Raw genomic sequence first — 20,421 nt, forward strand, 5'->3', positions numbered from 1 at the left:
ATGAAATCTGAACTGACATATTATTATATATATATAACAGGGTTTTTTTCTTTCACATGCAGGCTTTCTTTCTGCCAGATCAAACATGTGTTGTGAATAATTAATTAAAAACACAGAAAATAGGAACCAAACGTGAAAGAGTAGATAAGCAGGCCACATTGGATGTTTAAGGCTCCATAGCTCAGTGATCTCAAGGCTTTGAGCTATTGATCAGAAGGCTTCCAATTGAAATCCCAGAATCACCAGGCTTCTGGAATAAGGTCATTAAACTTCAACTATTCACTTGTACCATGGCTCAACTGTAAGACACTTTGGATAAAAGCACCAGCCATATGAAGTGTATGAGTGATCTAAGAAGCTACTGGGAGTGTTTGCCATTTGTTGGTGACTGATCTGTCAGTAGAACCAGTGCAGAAAAACATTATATGGCCAAAAGTATATGGACACCTGACCATCATATCAAGATGTGCTTTCTGAAAATCCCTTTACAAAACCACGGGTATTAATATGGAGTGCCAACCCCCCCCCAAAACTTTGCTGTTATAATAACCTCCACTCTTCTGGGAAGTCCGGATAACGCCGAATTCACAGCAACCCTGACCAAGATAAAGCAGTTTTTGGACATGAATGAATAACAGCCCTCTCATCTTAATGCTGCTCCAGATATAATTCTGCTGCTTGTACTTGCTTATGTCCCCAGATAATCTTTTAAATGGCCTGTGTGGTTTTGCTCGACCTGTGCACTGGCTTTTAGGCAAAAAGAGGATATCAAGTTTCACATATGTCGACCATACTCCTGATGGGGGGGGGGGGGGGGGGGGATTAGGAAAATGAAGCAGGCTGTTCTGTCATAGTGGAAACCTCATTTGTTTGGATGGGGTTGTTTTCCATTGGTACTGTAATGGAATCTGTAGGGAGATGTTGTGTATGTTGCTGAGGCGTTTGTAGCTTTTTTTTTTTTGTCCTATATATCAGTGGTTCCCAAACCAATCCTCAGGGCCAGATGGTCCACAATTTTGTCTATCCTTGTGTGGTCTGCGAAAATGTGGTCTGTCTAGCCCTGAGGACTGGTTTGAGCACCAGTGCTCAAGCTCCTGTATCTCTAACAGGTCCCTGGTGCATGAATAATTCAGTGGGGATCAAGTGGTTATTTGGACTTGTTAGTTTCTGGAAAATGGAGGTGTGTGAAGAGAAGGAGTTTAGCAGAGCTGGTACACAATGATTTATCAAAAAAAATGCTACAATTTCTAACAATGTAAGCTAATAGCAGTGTGTGAATTAAATTGTGCTAGCGAGTACTCATGTTTTTATCTATTGTTGATTTTTTTTTCAAAACGGTGAATCTCAGAGCACTGAAATAAAACTATTTTTGGTTTTCAGGGTAATATATTTCAATGCTATTAATTCAATGGTATTTTAATTTCATTATTAATAATTCTATGACTTTTTTTTAACATTAAAATCCTCATCTCTTTCTTGCTTTCATACATCCCATATTTTGTCTCAGTGGTTGGTTTTGTTAAAGAAATTTTTTTTTTATTTTAGTTTTTATTTTTAGTTTTGCTGCTCGGCTAAAGATTTTCCGCTTCCTAAATGAATCACTTCTGTGTTGTATGACGCTTATAAGAATCTCTTTTGTGTAATGTAGAACACGACTGTCTTCTGGCAGGGAAGAGCAATTTCTTTTCCTCCAGTCTGTGGAGGGGTGAAGCACTCCCCATTTCCTCCCACAGCCAGAAAACAGGCTGTAAATGGGACTTAATAAATATCTGCGCTGTCTCAGTTCTCCCTGTTCTAACACAGAATGGCACATTGCGGAGTGCGAGGAGGCCCTGAGTACCTTTTTGTGCTTGTCCTTGCATGTGGATTTAAAAATAATCCAGGGTGTAATTTTTCTGTAGCACAAGGCCTCGATCATTTTGCTCTTTTCTCTTGTTCCCCGCTTATTTATTTATTTATTTATTTATTTATTTATTTATTTACTTACTTATTTTTTTTTTTTTACACCTGTGGCTATGTCACATGGCTGCAGAAAACCAAAAGGAGAGTGCACATTGTAGTTTGCTGGAAGTAAAGATTCATAGTAGAGAGTCTAATAACCATCAAACATCACATGGACTTGCGTGTGTGTGTGTGTGTGTGTGTGTGTGTGTGTGTGTGTGCGCGTGTGTGTGTGTGTACACATGCACCCTTGTTGACAGATTGCCCAGAGAAGGAAAGAAATAAAATTTTGTCTGGTCATGTCAAGTCATTTTTGGTTGTAATTCATCTGTAAACAATATGGTGCTAACATGGATAGACCGAGTGAAATTTCCTCTTGTTCAAAAAGAATATAAAAAGACTCAATGTAAAGTTAACTGCAAAGTAAGCAAAAATAAAACCCAGATTACATAAAATGTGGCTTTAGCTACACAGAAGGCAAGCATGGTTTGTGCAGACCACAGTGTGCTTTGTGTGGTGAGTTACTGGCTGCAGAAAGGATGAAACCATCTAAGTTCAGGTACTGAGAGATGAAACACTCAATCCATAAAGACAAGCCTGTTTAGTTTTTAAAAAAATAGAATCTGACAGTATCCAGATTTGATAAAAAATAATATAAACAAATGATCAATAATGTATGCACTGATCAGGAGCAAGCACTTTGTACATTGTACACTCTTGCTCATTGCATTTCAAAATGCGTAGGGGCCCACACAATCTTGTTTTACCCGCTGCAGTCAACATGACCAGACAGATCCTTGGCACAAATCTGCTGCAAAGCAATTGAAAAAACCATGACACCAATAGGGAGCAGAATATAAGATACATCCAAGGAAATAAAGTAGCAGAAAGTAGCAAGCATAATGGCAAATAACTATTATGTACTCCAACCAAACGAATCAACAGATGTATGTATGTGCCATCCTGATTTTTAAACATTTATCAAAATGAAATCACATCCTTAGGTTTCACATTGATTTGCACAGGCTATGATTTCAGCTCTGTTCTTGTTCAATCTCATTATGTTTATGCATTTAATAGTTGTTATTATCTCTCTCTCTCTCTCTCTCTCTCTATCTATCTCTCTCTATCTCTCTCTCTATCTCTCAGCTAACGTTGCAGCAGCAGCAAGTGGTTTCCTCTACTTCTTTAGCTACCTGCCATACCTCTTCATGTGGCCACGTTATGACCTGCTATCCCACGCTCAGAAGGTTTCTGTCTGTCTCATCTCCAATGTAGCGATGGCTATGGGTGCCCAACTTATTGGCATGTTTGAAGGCAAAGGTAAGGCTCCCCATGATTCCACTATTCACTATCCATTCATCCATCCAAACCCCCCCTCCCCTCCCGCAAATTCTCTAATGTAGTAATTCCATCAACCTGACTAGCATAAATGTGGATGTCCATATTTCCTATTCCAATCAGGCATGGGGATCCAGTGGAGTAATCTGTTTGAGCCTGTGACTGTGGATGATGACTTCTCACTGGGTCAGGTTCTTGGGCTCTTGCTGCTGGACTCCATACTCTACAGCCTGGTGGCTTGGTACATAGAGGCTGTCTTCCCCGGCGAGTATGGAGTGCCACGACCATGGTACTTTTTCATACTGGTAGGTGGTGATTAGATTCTGATACCTTACTGCTTGTATTATTACATTTAAATGTATCCATTTACACTTCATAAGAAATCCTAACCTGTGTAAATGATGGAGATCTTTCTTGACTGTCATTTCAGGTTTTTGCTAATTTGAAAACATTCTTGATTTGTGTAAAAAACATCCTTACTTAAGCTGGACATTTTCTAATACAGGAAGGACTTGTACAGGCATGAATTTCCCCCCTTAGTCCAGAATACTGAAAGCCTGCAGTGGCTAAAATGTTTGCATATTGGCAAATCTGGTTGGCACCACTGACAGATTGTGGTGGACTTCAACCGAGAAGCATCTGCTCATTTATAATCACCAAAACATGTCTAGAACAGCATTGGGCAAATACAAACATGACTGGAAAATGCTGATCTTACATTTACCTTAAGTCTAGTTTTTGCTTTTTCTTCCTCTTTTTGTGGTTACCAAGAAACTCCTCTATCCTGACTCTCCCATGTCAGAAAATGTACTGACTACAAGCATAGACATGCAAGACTCATTTGATAAATGATAAATACATCTAATTTAATTGAAAAGAAAAACAGAAATCTTAAAACTGAACAACTTCACCTGGTAATCTAGTTAATAACCCAGCACTATCACAAGATGTATTTAAGCATAGGAAAATGCACAGTTCAGAGCTCAGGGGTATATAAGAGTCAAATGAGAAAGTAGTGTTTATTTTTAATAGCGCTGTATAGATATTTTTATAATGTGTAACATTTGATACCACAGCCCTCATACTGGTGCAACAGCCCTCGATTTGCCCTGCTGAAAGAGAAGGAGGAAGAAGAGGATGCAGAGAAAGTGCTGAAAGGAGAGTTCATTGAAGAAGAGCCGACAGGATTAATCTCTGGGGTCAAAATCAAGCACCTGGCCAAGGTACAATGTGACATGGAGTATGTGTGATATTTTGAGGGCACGCCGTGTTATCTAGTGTATAAACACCTGCATGGGGGCTGCTTTTATTTTTTAAGCCCACACCCTCGAAGTCTGTATAATGATTTAGCTGTAATTGAGATTTTCTCTACTACAGGTTTTTAAAATGGGCAATAAGACTAAAGAAGCAGTGAAGGATCTCACATTAAACATGTATGAAGGCCAGATCACGGTGCTGCTAGGACACAACGGAGCCGGAAAGACTACCACACTGTCTATGCTGACTGGTGAGCTGCTTAAGTGTGATTAAAATCAGTGGATACTGTGATAGAGGTCAGAGGTCTAAAACCTCAACTTCCCTCTCCTTCTAGTCAGTCTGATCTTATTTGATCCTGCTTCCCTCTCATTCAGTGCATTATTTCTTGTTTTCCTCCAGGCTTGTTTCCTCCCAGCAGTGGCCGAGCTTACATCAATGGCTACGATATATGCCAGGATATGGTTCTGATCCGCCGCAGCCTAGGCCTGTGCCCACAACACGATGTGCTTTTTGACAACCTCACAGTCAGAGAGCATCTGCTTTTCTATGCCCAGGTAACTTTCTTCCCCCTTTTAGAATAAGAAATCCTGGGTACGGCACATCTTTATAACGGCAGTGGCGCACTCCTTCCCTCCGTAGTGCTAGGCTCTTCTTCCTGGACAAGCGGGAACAATCATCAAGCCTCCCTATATCACAGCTATAAAGGTTTTTCCACCACTCTGTAAGAACCCAGAGTTTAATAGATCCTTTTTTTTGTGGTTTGTTGTGGACTCCGTTATTTCAACACGGTACTTTGGCTCCTACTTTACCTAGGCGTGAAGTTGGAATGGTTCGATCCAATCAATCGACTGGTCAAGACTTGCCCTGGGACTGCTCTGTGTAGGATAACAGAACATCAAATATCTCTCAGACTCCCAGTAGGCATTGGTTAAGGGTCAATCAAATAAATTGAGCAACTTGTTGCTCAGTTTGCTTGAGTATATCATCCCTGTATCCCTGATGCATAATCTGCTGGAGAGCCGCAGCGCTGTGCATCCCTCTCTTTTGGGCTCAAAGGTGGGTGGGGAGCAGAGATGATGAAACTGAAAATGTAAAACATGGCTACAAAACATGCCTCAAAAAAATGCTTTTGGACTTCGACACTGATAATACTTAAGAAAACGGATGAGTCTCTATACTGAATAATGATGACTGGCCAAAATTTATCATCATTGAAGCTGCTGCTCCAGTCTTTCCAATGAGCAAGCGTTCCCCTTTTGCTATACAAAAGGGTATTGCAGGAATTGCAGGTACAGTAAGAGAAGTGAAAAAGTTTCAATCTGGTCAAATTCTTGTGGAGTGCAGTAAAAAGGCCAGTGCTGAAAACCTAATACATGCCAGCATGTTATCTGGAGTACAGATAAAGACCTTCCCTCATCCAACTCTGAATTACAGCAAAGGGGTAATCTGCACTAGTTAGCTGGACGACATGGATGAAGAAGAAATAATGCATGAGTTCAAGGCTCAAGGAGAAACAAATGTTAAAAGAATAATAATCAAGATAATAATCAAGTTTCCAGGAAAAATTCGAATTGGGTATGTAAGTGTTCCAGTGGATCTACCTGTACCCAACCCTCTGTGGTATTTCAACTGTCAAAGGTATGGACACGGATCCAATGGCTGTGACAATGAACATACTTGTTGCAACTGTGGGGAGGAGGGCCACGACAAAAAAGGTTGCGAAAAACCACCTAAATGTTGTAACTGCTCAGGTGACTACCCAGGTGCATCAAAACAGTGTCCCATGTGGATCAAAGAAAAAGAAATACAGAAGATCAGATGTACTAAAAGAATCAGTTATCTTGAAACAAAGAGATTGGTGTCTGCTGTCCCTGTGTTTATTCTGAATAAAACCTTCATTTTTGCTTTAAAAAAAGATGTGAGAACAATAGATTGCCAGATACGCCCCCACAGACAAAGAATACGGGAACCCATAGCAAAACTTCTAAATTGCATTCGTTCCAATCAGAGCTTAATAACAGAAAACCAAAAAACAAATAAAAAAATAGAAAGGCAAGCTCTTAACAATCAAAAGCACTCCAGGATGAAACTTCAAAGACTAGGCAAACTAGAGATGTGGAAATGAAAGAGAGTGAACGTCATAGTAGAAGTCCGACCCCTAAAGGCGGAATCAGGCCAACTATCCCTAGTCTTCCTAACAGGTAATGGCGATTGTTATCCTCCAATGGGACTGTCGTGGTATCAGGGCTAATTTTACGGCACTACATTTAATTGCAGTCACCAATCCTATAGCCGTATGTCTTCAGGAAACACAATTATCATCAGATTGTACGTTGTCTTTTAAAAATGTTACAATTTTTAATACCTTCGGTCGCAGTGACAAGCGGGTTTCTGGTGGTACAGCCATTTTAATAAGAAATTATGTGATCCATAGTCATATAAATATTAAAAGCAACCTACGGGTGACTCTGCAGAAAACCATCAAAGCCGTTTGATTTAAATAGTCACAACTTCCTGTGGGGCAGCAATCATTGCAATACAAAAGGTAAGAAGATTGGTTTTCATGGATAGTCTGGCATAGAGAGTCTGTGGTAGTGACCACTTCCCAATCATTGTAACCATCAAAGAAAGATGATGATTTTATTATTTTGTTGTTTATTGTATTGATTTTGTTATATTGTTTTATTTTTTGTTTTTTTCTATATGCAGTAATCCACTCAATGGTGTGCAATGCAGTAATTTTATAATTGGTTTATAGGTACTCGTTGTAAGGCACACCCTCTCATGGCTTATTACTTCAGTTGACTTCTTTACAATACCAGACAAAATATATTCGTTGCCTATTAGCCATCTGCACTTTTTTAAAGTTCTTTAAAAAACACTGTGTCCTACAGTTTTCTCAGAAAAGTATGGAACAGACAGACAGAGGATTTTTGCACGTTTCAGTTTCTTGGTATCATGACAAGCTGCCGTATATTTGCCTTATTAAATTGAAGAGAGATAACAGGAACTAACTTGTTTTTTTGTATGTTATGTAACATGACATGAAGTATGGCATGGCAAAATAATAGTTGTCAAATTGCTGTGTTACAGGAGGAATAAAACACATTGGGATGTGTTGTTATATTGTAGCAAAATAATCAACTTTGTGGTCATTTCTAATTCATACCATCTTGTTGTTAATTATGAGCACATCCTGTCATATTTTATTTCTCATTTATGCAGTGTATCTGTCTCATTTTAAGGTTGTAATGCTGCACACTGCCCAGGCATGTTTGTATAAATGTGCTATACATTAACAAAATACTGTGAAGATGACAAGCTACAACACAAATAGTTTGGTAGATTTTATTAAATAGTACTCCCAGGGCTGAACAAACTTTGGTCTGAAAGGTTCAACTGAACCCCAAGTCAACAACCAAGGAACTAGTGAAGGAGTTAGAGGCATCAGGTGCCAATGTCTGTACATCCACTATTAACAGAGTCCTACATCACCATAGTCTGAAAGGCTGTTGCGCAAGGAAGAAGCTCGTACTCTAAGATTTTCACAAAAACTGAAGTCCAAACTGAAGTTTGCAGGTGATCACCAGACTTTTGGAGGAGTGTTGAAACAAAAATTTAAATGTTTGGCCAAAATGATCAGAATTATATACGGAGGAAAAAGGATGAAGCATTTAAATCCAAACAATGCCATCCCAAATGTGAAACAATGGGGGTGGCAGCATCAGGATTCAACTGAAAAAGCATGTGAGCAAACATTTTGTAGTAAACTTTTAACCTTTTGAAAATCTGATCTAGTAAATAAAATCTGCTAATCGCTGATACTTATAAATTGCTCACAGTGAAATAAAATAGATACCCTAATTGACCTTAACACAGAAATGTATGGTAAGATGAAATGTGTAGAATTGTGTGTGAAATTGTGAAAAACTTATTCTATTCTTTTTACTCTTTTTTTTCCCCACTATTTCTTCTACTTTGTTTCTCCAGCTGAAGGGTTACCCTCGTGAAAAGATTCCAGATGAGGTGGACCGCATCATCCGTATCCTAAAACTGGAGGATAAGAGGAGTGCACGGTCAAAGACCCTTTCAGGTGGAATGAAGCGCAAGCTTTCTATCGGAATTGCACTTATTGGAGACTCGAAGGTCAGTCGTTATTTTCAGAATATACAGGACTGTGTCATGAGTAAATGTCATGTGCTTCACTCATGTGTTTGAGGCTCAGCGAGATCAGGTGGCTTTTAAGAATCATTATCGTAGTGTTGATAATAACCTCGAGGCTCATGGAATTGCTGAAGTTTATGATTATTTTTTGTTGTTGTCAAAATTCTTATTGATCTATTTGGTACCAGCAATTCCAGCAGTTTTTCTTTTAATGTAGTCTTTCAATAACCAAGAGTCTCTCTCTTGATATAATATATGCTCACATACTAGTCTGCGTACATAGTAATACTGATCAGGTTTTAAGAGGCGGCACACTACTGAAAAATGCAGCAACAATTTTTAGCTATTTGAAGGAAACAACAACTACCATGTCTAACCCATTATGGAGTTATTGGTGGAGAAACAGTTACTTTTATTGATTTTTATCTTGTAGGTGGTGATGCTGGACGAGCCTACCTCTGGCATGGACCCATCAGCCAGGCGAGCCACATGGGATCTTTTGCAGGGCGAGAAACGAAGTCGTACCATCCTTCTCACCACGCACTTCATGGACGAGGCGGACCTACTGGGAGACCGCATTGCTATTATGGCTGATGGGGAACTCCAATGCTGTGGCTCACCTCTCTTCCTCAAGAACAAATACGGTGCGGAGAACTGTGGCATAAACTTGTGTATGATACATCTTAGTATCATTTGAACAAGTTTCATATTGTAGCCCTTTGTATTAGTAGTAAAACATCTTAAATATTAATACATAAGTTGAAATGCCTTAGCTTGCTTTCCCTACACATGTAATATGAAAGACTGAAAGCGTCATACACTGGGTATATGTAGTCATAATCTGTTACTCATTGATTTGCATATGTTTTTCAGGTGCTGGCTACCACATGGTGATAGTAAAAGATGTGTTGTGTAATGTATCAGAGATCAGCCGCCTGGTCCACATGTACGTCCCCAATGCCACCCTGGAGAGTAGCGCTGGGGCTGAACTTTCCTACATCCTGCCAAAAGAGAGCACTAGCCGGTAAGACCGCATTCCAAGTGTGTGTAATTGTCTCAACTATTAGGGCCTTCTAGGCTTACAGAGAACTAAATATCTGGGGCTGAACTTTACATGTCTGTACACATCTAATTACATTACATAATTCAGGCATCCAATTAACCGCCAACATAGTTCGGATGTGGCAGTGGAATTAACCAATTATGTTGTGATATTCACTGGGCGAGACAAAAAATAGATCCAGGCCAGGATTTATTACCGAGTGCACAACCATTAGCTAGATTTGATTTTACGCAGTCGTGACATTCAGAAAGTTGGTCAACAAACTTGGTTAAACACGTTACCATGGTGTAATTGAATCTGTCACCATACTGCAGTGGCAGATGGAGAAAAACAAGGATTTCTCATGGGGGTTATCTCAGTGGAGGAAATATAGATTATTAGGCATAGTGTTTGTATGGTGTGTTTGCGTAAAAAACACCAGCACAAACATGTGTTTTGGCAGTTTGAGAATAAAATAACTCGATGCCTTCTGTGCATGTATATATTGTGGAGCATCACACTATCTAAGACCAATTCACAACTTTTTTTTGTAAAATGCTGTAGTGAAGGAGAATTAATTTTTATTTAAAGTAAGAATTGAATGATCAAAATAAAAGATAATGCATAGTTGAATTGATTTAACAACGAGAAATCATCATGTGATCTTGTGATCTCTTGGCTGCTTAGGATTTGTTAATAGTCATGTTGCATTATTTTTGGTTACATGTGCACAGATTTGACTTTGTACATGTCATTTATGCAGCTATAATATTTCATTATATCTTTCAATTCTGTTAGATGCATTTGCATGCTTTTCGCTAATTATAATCACCAAGACCTATATAACTGCTTTAGCATAATAGTTTAACAACACAAACCCAGCTTAAGCTGTGAAGAAAAACAACTATTTTCATCCTTAATCTGTCTGACCTTCATGAGAAAATGAATCCTCCTCAGACTGATACTCATGTTGGTTAACTCTAGTTTAGAAAGCTGTGTCAGGGCCAGAGAGGGGAAATGTATCCATCGATCTGTCTATTACAGAGTGACCTGACATGATGTCCCTCTCCTTCTCACATACTAATCTTCTCTTCATTAACCCCAAAATCAATAATGGTACTCCTTTTCCTTCTCCTTCTCTTGCTCCAGCCATATATTATATATTGCATTAGTGTTATATTAGGCGAATGTTGTTATAGCAATTGTACATGGATATTTAAATATTTTGATAGTCCCTTGTCTATGGACACTTAATTTCACTGAGTATTAGTAAGTGAATTGTGAGTATACCACAAAAATTCACATTGCTTCCTTTTCTAATGAGACCTGCCTTGTGTGGATGGTCACACATGGATCCCCTAAAGATATACACTTCACAAAGCCAGTTTATAGCCAAGTCTCCCCCTTGCTTCAGTGGATAATCTCAAATGCATGCTGTAGAATTGCACCTTCTCAGAACTGCTACTGTCATCATAAAGATTTACCCCAGAACACTTATTTACATTATAATACTACTGAACATCCTTTCAACAGATTTAGTACTGTTTGTCTTTATTCTTTTATAACTGTAAACTGTCACACAATTCGTTGTCACCCAGAAGAGGATGCGTTCCCTTTTGAGTCTGGTTTCAATCAAGGCTTCTTCCTCAAGCCATCTTGGTGACTTTTCCTTGCCACTGGTACCTCTGGCTTTCTCATTCGGCACCTAAATCTACTTCCTGGTTTCTGTAAGGTTTCTTTTTGTGACAATGTGTATTTTTAAAAGCGCTATACAAATAAATTACAATTTTAATTGAATTGAATCTACACTGTTATCAAGGTAATGTGTGAAGATACAGTAAATTAATTCGAAGAGATTCCTCCATCTACATGTTCTGTATTTTGCCTGTAGGTGGAATTAATTAATATGAATTTACAGCTCTTGTGCGCCTTTGCAGGTTCGAGCTTCTGTTTGCTGAACTGGAAATGAACAGAGAGGAGTTGGGCATCGCAAGCTATGGAGCATCTGTTACCACCATGGAGGAAGTTTTTCTTAGGTACTTGGATAAGACCAAATCAATATACTTTATATGGCCAAAGGTTTGTGGTTACCTGACCATCACACCTGTATATGCTTGTTGAACATCCCATTGCAGATTTAGTGTGCCCTTTGCTGTTATAATACTCCACTCTTTGTTCCACTCTTCTGAGAAAGCTTTCAACTGGGTTTTGGAGCGTGGCTGTGGGGATTTGTGCCCATTCAGCCACTAGAGCTTTAGTGAGGTCAGGCACTGGTGTGCAGTCGCGTTCCAGTTCATCCCAAAGGTGTTCAGTGGGGTTGAGGTCAGGGCTCTGTGGAGGCGACTCCATTTTTTCCACTCCAACATTGCCAACCATGTGTTTATGGACTTTGTTTTGTGCATAACGGTTTTGTCATGCTGGAACATGTCTGGGTAATTTAGTTCAATTGAAGTAAAACTGCTACAACATACAAAGATATCCTATACAATTGTGTGCTTTCAACTTTGTGACAACTGTTTATGGAAGGACCACACATGGGTGTGATGGTCAGGTGTCCAGACTTTTGTCCATATAATGCAAGATTTTCTTGATTCTCCAATGAACACATATGGTTAAAAAAAAAGATGCTTTGAGGTTAAGTTCCATTTGCAGGATGCTGCCGTAATGCTCAGTAAAATTGGTTGAAAGGAAGTAGCCTATCTTTATGACTCTTTTAAGCCATCAGGAAAGCACATCATCTTACATGGTATGCCTTTTTTCAAGCCTATGTCCAGGTCAGTCTGAATCTCAAAGGACTGAAAAAAAAGACCAAATCAAATTTATCTGCCCATGCCCATCCATTCTGTTCCATCCATCTTTTCATCCTATTTGTGAAGCTTTCAATAGATCATCATTACTGTCTCAATAGGAGGTGACCATGTGGCTCCATAAGGGATCTAGGAGAAAGGCTGAATGGTATTGTTTTCCAAACCCACAATTGATGGAAAGTCTTGTGGCAGATTGCAGAGTGGTCAGATGTCACTGTTTTCCTTCTCTTCTTGTAAACCCATCCATCTGAGCTTATATCACTCTTTCACAAACCGTTTTTTTTTCTCTTCAGTACGTATTGATCTCTACAAAAAGCTTCCACTTAGATTAGAGAAAGAACAGAGCAGGGCTTCATTTTCAGTAATGCAGAGTTACAGTTACAACTGGGTTTCCTATACATGAATATGATCCATGTTAGCTTTATATCCATGTGTGTATGTGTATATGTGCATGGGCAGGGTCGGGAAGCTGGTGGACTCCAGTCTAGACATTCAGGCCATTCAGCTTCCAGCCCTGCAGTACCAGCATGAGCGAAGGTCACATGACTGGACGGTTGACGATACTAGCAGTATCAGCGGCATGACTGATGTGACTGACTTCACCGATAGTGGCACACTGATCTCAGAGGACTGCTCCAACATCAAACTCAACACAGGGGTCAGTCTGTTTAAGAGCATCATAGGATGCTTCTCTACCTAGATATGCATCTTTTGTATCTCATTTGAATTTCCACAAAGCCTTATATCAAGAAAAACTACAGTAAATCAATTTTGATCATTGTTTCTAACAAGGATTTTAATAGTATAGTGAATAGTATGAATGACCTCTCTTTCCTTTCTCTTCTTAATCAAAACTGTTACACACTAGGCTAAGCTGTACATGCAGCAGTTCTATGCCATGTTCCTGAAGAGGGCACTGTATAGCTGGCGGAACTGGAAGGTGATGGTGGCACAGTTTTTAGTGCCACTTATCTTCACAGTAGTCGCCCTTGTGGTGGCTCAGACTCTCCCTGGGCAGCACAAAACCCCAGAACTTCCCCTAGCACTCAGCCGCTATGGCCCCACCACTGTGCCCATGGCCCTGGATTCTAATGCTGGACCCCTGGCTACAGCGCTTGCTGAAGCCTATGCTGCCCAACTTGCTGCCCAGAGCGCCAGACCAGTGACCAACCTAACTGGTAACTGCTTTAAAATGGGGTGAACATGGTGACTCTTGTGAATGGAATGCAGTAAGCAAAAATAATAGGTAAATCAGAATGTTTGAAACAGTGTGTTCTATTTTCCAGACTTCTCTGAGTATGTACTGAACAATGCCATGATGGAAGGAGGAGCCTTCAACGAGCGCTGCGTGGTGGGTGCTGCTTTTCGTGGCCGAACTACGAGGTTTGCTGAAATCACTGGCTACTTCAACAACCAAGGCTACCACACACCGGCTACTGCGCTCATGCTGGTGGATAATGCACTGTACAGGCTCCTGGCTGGCCCCAGCGCTTCCATCCAGACAGGAAACAATCCCATGCCCCGTAACGTGTCAGAGACAGCCCAGAGCCAGTTCTCAGAGTGAGTCTCAGTGGATACCAGGTGCTAGTGTTGGATAGAATAGTTCTTACTAGAGTTCAGTCTAACAATTAACGTTTATCCTCAAACCATGTTCCATGTACATAAATCACATATACACACAAATGAACACACTCAGTTAAGCATGACCGAGGACACAGGTGCTACAGATAATGGGACTAACTTTATGCTTTATTTCATTCAATTGAATGTTACATTTGGTAACCAATTCTCAGATACACTATCTGTCATTGTTAAAACTAACGTATGCTTGCAGTGCATTATGGGAATACAGTTTTTTGGCCACTGATACCACTTGGAATTAGCGACTATCAAAAAGAACACATTCTGTGCATTCTGGGATATGCTTTTCTTTAAATGGCTGATATTTCTGTATGAACACAGTTTTGCCTGTAGCATTGTTGTTACAAAAGATGTGATATGGAGCCTCTCATTTGTCCTTTTCATTTTTCATTTTATCCTTAGTTATTAAATAATTTCTTCCTTCAACTGAAATCTGTCATTTTACTTTACTATCCTTTTATAGATTTTTTTTTTCATTGATTCTTTTGCTCAGGGGTCAGACTGGCTTTGCCATAGCCATTAACCTAATGTATGGAATGGCATCCTTGGCCAGTACCTTCGCCCTGCTCCTGGTGATTGAGCGCGCTGTGAAGTCCAGGCACGTACAGCGGGTCAGCGGAGTCTACCTCTCCAACTTCTGGTTCTCTGCATTGCTCTGGGATCTGATCAACTTTGCACTGCCTTGTCTTCTAATGCTGGTCAGTGCCACCTTATATCTTTTGAAAAAGGGAGAGACCACATATAAAAAGTCTGCTGTAATTTCTACACCATTTGCCTGATTTGGATGTGAAAGTGTGCACTTTGAGCTCATATAAATTATTTAGTTTCAACTCCAATATGCTGTGGTAGACAGCTAAAATAACAATAAATTGTTAGTGAATGTAAATGGTCCCTGAGGTGACAGCCATGTTTGAGTTTTACTCAAACTTAATATACAGCCGAGAATTTTTGGAGATGGATGCAAGTCCAGAGTATTTTATTTAAAGTGAAACACATGTGAACAAAGACTAGGACTACGTAACATAAACACAAACATAAACTAGACAAGCATGAAATACACTAGAGCGTGGCATGGATACAACAACATATAACATCACTACTCACAACTGACACTAGATAAAGTGCGCTTGACAAACATGGCTTGTATACTGGTGCTCACTGTGCATGAACATGGTTCAGGTGTTCACAATCATGTGACTTGGTGCTTGATGTGAACATGTGGTGTGAGTGGCTGATGTGTGCTGTAGACTTGCACCATTATCAGCGCTAACCTGACAGTATCAAATAATCAAATATGAAAATTATAAATCAAATATAAATCTGAAACAGATCTATTTGTCCTTTTATTATATATCTCACCCTTTATGATAACTATCTCTATAATTTTCACATATTATTTAGATTATGAATGTGTCACAATACTGTTGTAAGTTTTATTCAAATAATAACATATGTAATCCCTCCACATGCCGAAGTGTCCTTGGGCAAGACACTGAACCCCAAGTTGCTCCCAATGGCAGGCAGGCACCTTGCATGGCAGCTCTGCTGCCATTGGTGTGTGAATGGGTGAATGAGAAACAGTGTAAAGCACTTTGTAGAACCACTAAGTTTAAAAGGCGCTATATAAGTGCTTACCATTTACCATTACCATTTACCAGTGAAGAGCCAAAACATTATGACTACTCTCAAATGAAGCAAATATCTCATAACAACGGCACATGCAAAGACTGTAATACAGTAGATGGTAAGCAAACAGTCAGGTCTTGGAGTTGACATGTTGGATGCAGGAGAAATGGGCAGGCATGAAGACCTGAGCGACTTTGACAGAACTCCGGTTGCTCACAATGTTGACATCAATTTGATATGTGACACCTACCTAAACATCCTTATGGACCAGATACACCCCTTCATAGCAGTGTTATCCCCCCATGGTAGTGGACTCTTTCAGCACGATAATGTGGCCTGCCACCCTGCACACATTGTTTTGGAATGGTTTAAGGAACATGACAAAGAGTTCAAGGAGTTGCCCTGGCCTCAAAATTCTACAGATCTCAATCCAATTGAGCATCTGTGAGATGTGCTGAAACAAAAGTCCGATCCACAGCAGCTCCATCAGACAACTTGCAGGAGTTAAAGTAACTGCTGCTGATGCCAGATACCACAGGGATTGTAGAGCAGAGGTCTTGTAGAGTCCATGCCTCATCAGTTCAGAGCTGTGTTCGCAGCATGCACAGGACCAACAGCATATGAGGCAGGTGGTCATAATGTTTTGGCTCATTGGTGTATATTTGTGTGATTAAGAACATAATTTTAGTCCCTATTGTAAGAGGATTTTTTTTCCATGTTCTCTCACTGTGGTTTAGGTTGTGTTCCGTGCGTTTGGGGTGAAGGCCTTTGTTGAGGAAAATCACATGGTAGATGTGCTGCTTTTGTTGCTGCTCTATGGCTGGGCTGTGATTCCACTAATGTACCTGCTCAGCTTCCTGTTCTCTAGTGCTGCCACTGCTTACACACGCCTCACCATCTTCAACATCATCAGTGGCACAGCCACCTTCCTTGCCGTCACCATCATGACCATCCCTGGTAAGAGTTCTTATACCATTCACCCAGCTGCAGAGAACACTGGGAATAGATTAAGGGAGAGGTTCATTCATCAAACAGCTTAAGTGTGACAAAAGTATCAAAGAGGGGTCAGTTGAGCAGTTGAGAGCATGCTAACTACTTTATTGGCATCTTATTTTTTTTTTATTAGATTTTGTCTAATAAAAAAATAATGTAAGTATCTGTAACCGCTTTGTTGTGGTTCTCCTGCTGCTTTCAGAGCTGCAGCTGCAGAATCTTTCACGTTTACTGGATAAAGTATTCCTGCTATTCCCCAACTACTGCCTGGGCATGTCCTTTAGCCAGTTCTACCGAAACTACGAGACCATTAGCTTCTGTACCACCAGCTTCCTCACTAAAGACATCTGCCATCTTTACAGTGAGTTTTATTTTAGTATTATTTAATGACAAATGACTTAAGGGAAAGCCACCTTTATGTTCTGCTGAACCACTTAACATATATTTTTGAGTGTTATTTGTTTTTATTTGATTATTTATTTGTGTCTGACATTGTAGAATTTCAATTGCCAATCCGATAAGCCTAAGCTATGTCTTATGTATATTTGATCATTCTTTCATTTATTCATTTTCAGAATACACTTTATTCTGATCAGGGCCATGGTATTATTTATTATAATTTGAAAATGGAAGATATATACTTTCACTGTCCACTTTATTTGGAACCCCTGTACATCTAATCAGCCAATCAAGTGGTAACAACACAATGCATAAAATCATGCAGATATGGGTCAAGAGCTTCAGTTAATATTCACGTCAAACATCAGAATGTGGAAAAATGTGATCTCTGTGACTAATTGTGGCATGATTGTTGGTGCCAGATAGCCCATGATAGCCTCAGATACCTGTTATTGGTGTGGAACCCAACCTGGTCTTCTGCTGTTGTAGCCCATGCACATCAAGGTTTGATGTTTTGTGCATGCCGAGATGCTTTTCTGCTCACAATGGTTGTAAAGAGTGATTATTTGAGATACTATATACTTCCTGGCAGTTCAAAACAATTTGGCCATTTTCCTCTGAACTTTCTTATCAGCAAGATGTTTCCACCCACAGAACTGTCACTCATTCACTGTGTCCCCCCCCCCCCCCCCCCCCCCCCCCAACACCATTCTGTGTAAACTCTAGAGATTGTTGTGTGTGAAATTCCTAGGAGATCAGCAGTCTCTGAAATACTCAAACCAGCCCATGTGGTACCAACATCCATGCGCAGGATCAAAGTCACAGAGATAACTCTTTTTCTGCATTCTGATGTTTTATGTGAACATTATCTGAAGCTCTTAACCTGTATCTGTATGATTTTTTTGCACTGCACTGCGGTGCTGCCACATGATTGGCTGATTAGATAACTGCATGAATGTGTAGGTGTACAGGTGTTCCTAATAAAGAGTGTACTCTATAACGCAAAGATTTCAGAAATAAAAATATATGATTTCCGAAATGATTTTAGAACTGGTGAGGGCTCCTTGTATGTTATCTGGGAATATAATCTTTTGATTGTGAATTCTTTAATGTTATGCAAATGTACACAGGAATGTGAAATTCTAAGTGACATGTCTGAATCATTTTAGTCTGTAATTAAACATAATCTATATCCAGAAGCTCAGGGATAATAGTAATTATTCATGGCATTTGCATCAGTGTTAAGTTTGATTTTATGGGTTTGATTTTTATGGTTTTCTATAGACATCACCTATCAGCTAAATTACTTCTCTATGAATGAACCCGGAGTGGGCTGCTACTTGGTGGCCATGTCCCTGCAAGGTGTGGTTTTCCTCGTCCTTCTCTTCGTCATCGAGCTCCAGTGCATCAATACACTCTTCAGCCTCTGCCGGAGATGCAAGAAGGTGTGAGAGCAGATAGAACAAAGGAGTAGTTATGTTACATAGTTAGATTTGCAGTGTTGCGCTAACACATTACACATAACAGACATACATGCAGATTCAATCGGCAGATGTACTTGGGTAGAATTTGTAAATTGGTACATAGATACACATACATACATTTTTGTGTCCAAGGGTATGCTGATCGGAGAAGAAGCCCTTCAACCTGAGGATAGAGACGTGGCCGATGAGAGAAAGAGGGTTTTGGAATGCCAGCCTGTGGTGGAGTCCATGGTGGGCAGTCCTCTTATTCTGCAAGAACTTACCAAGGTATCCATTAAACTGCACTCTTCCTTTTGTAGTATGTTCATGAGCATCACTGTAGGACAAATAGTCCTATAGAACTATGAATGAACTTTCCTAGGGCCTCTAGGTGAAGGAGGCGCTACATGAAAGTAAAATGTTTGAATCAAAGAACAAGGCCTACACTATTTATCAGTCTGTAAAGGATTCAGCAGAGTTTTTTTTTTGTGATTGTAGCTTTTTTGAAAATTTGTGATGCAACTTGCAGGGACTTTTGTGCCTTTTTTGTGTAAAACTACTTGAATTGACAAAATTGCAATTGCACAAAATTGTTTTGCACTGTATTTTGCAGTGATGTTTGTTGGTAAATGAGACCTTTTAGCTGTACTCATGTTCGACACGTGAATCGAAGAGGGCTTTGACTGAAAGCGCATTGTGATGTGGTCACGTGACGCGTCTTGGCCCAAATCTGTGGAAAATCTGTGGTAATTTTGAAATTCTGAATATTGCAGAGTTTGCTTGATTTTGCTATAATTTCTGCAATCTCAAAATCGTGAAATCCTTGAGGGACTGATTTATATCCACATTTTAGAAAAACACAAATGAAGTTGTGTTAATTTATAATAGGAGCACGTTGCTAAACCTTTTTTTGCATATTCAACAAAAATTGGATTTAAATATTAATATGAGGCTCAGTTTTAGTTTTTTTCAGTTTTAGGCACCTATTATTTTAGTACAAACTTTGTTCTAGATTTTCTGGTTGTGCAAGATGCTCAATAGAGCTTACAGCTCATTTCCTTATAAAACTGCACAAATTGTACCGGAGACTATTTAAATTTTTTTTGTCACTCCAAATATTGATTTTGTTTCGTTTACTACTGTTTACTGCTCTTTACGGTATTTTTTTGGGATGCCTTCAAAATAATTTAATTATTTTAAAGGAATCTTTGCTCTAAAGCACTTCTTAGCATGTGCATAATACTATATATAGGTGACGGAGTAAAGATAAATTTGTGGCCAGTGGTTACGCTGTGGGGGCCATTTACTAGCATGGTTTGGATTACTGCAAATATAAAGTTATTCTGACTTATCACCTTTAACCCATATCATGGTGATTGGCTTGATCTGTTCCAGGAAGACCCTGGCTCACTGAATGTTTTGATGAGTATGAAAATAATGTAACCCGTATGTTATGACCCAATCACCAGATATCAGTCCAGTTGAAAACCTATGGGAGATTTTGAATGAACATCCAGACAGCATTTAGACAGCTCTCTCCACCACCACCATCATCAAAACACAAATTCAGGGAATATCTAGTGTAAGAATGGACAAAATAAGACATTTACAAAATTCTTTACATTTAATTTGTCACCTGTCTGCACCAATACTGTCCAAATTCCAAAGCATAAAATTATATACATTTTTGGCCTTACCACCCACAACTATGGACTGGATTTGTACAGGGCCCATAAATTGGTTTATA

General features: G+C 39.6%; 1 protein-coding gene across 1 annotated transcript in view; it reads left to right on the forward strand.

Annotated features, from left to right (window-relative positions):
• Positions 1-20,421, forward strand: part of abca3b (ATP-binding cassette, sub-family A (ABC1), member 3b) — a 48,313-nt gene that overhangs the window by 20,039 nt on the left and 7,853 nt on the right. Inside the window, exons 9-25 of the mRNA XM_017488733.3 lie at positions 3,091-3,264; positions 3,406-3,587; positions 4,359-4,505; positions 4,660-4,789; positions 4,939-5,093; positions 8,530-8,685; positions 9,137-9,347; positions 9,577-9,727; positions 11,683-11,781; positions 13,012-13,210; positions 13,421-13,730; positions 13,839-14,112; positions 14,687-14,891; positions 16,557-16,776; positions 17,015-17,173; positions 18,496-18,656; positions 18,828-18,962. Of these exons, the coding sequence (XP_017344222.1) occupies positions 3,091-3,264; positions 3,406-3,587; positions 4,359-4,505; positions 4,660-4,789; positions 4,939-5,093; positions 8,530-8,685; positions 9,137-9,347; positions 9,577-9,727; positions 11,683-11,781; positions 13,012-13,210; positions 13,421-13,730; positions 13,839-14,112; positions 14,687-14,891; positions 16,557-16,776; positions 17,015-17,173; positions 18,496-18,656; positions 18,828-18,962 (3,068 nt within the window). The remainder of the gene's footprint in view (positions 1-3,090; positions 3,265-3,405; positions 3,588-4,358; positions 4,506-4,659; positions 4,790-4,938; positions 5,094-8,529; positions 8,686-9,136; positions 9,348-9,576; positions 9,728-11,682; positions 11,782-13,011; positions 13,211-13,420; positions 13,731-13,838; positions 14,113-14,686; positions 14,892-16,556; positions 16,777-17,014; positions 17,174-18,495; positions 18,657-18,827; positions 18,963-20,421) is intronic.

This window comes from Ictalurus punctatus, chromosome 2 (assembly GCF_001660625.3).
Source record: "Ictalurus punctatus breed USDA103 chromosome 2, Coco_2.0, whole genome shotgun sequence".
Classification (NCBI taxonomy): Eukaryota; Metazoa; Chordata; class Actinopteri; order Siluriformes; family Ictaluridae; genus Ictalurus; species Ictalurus punctatus.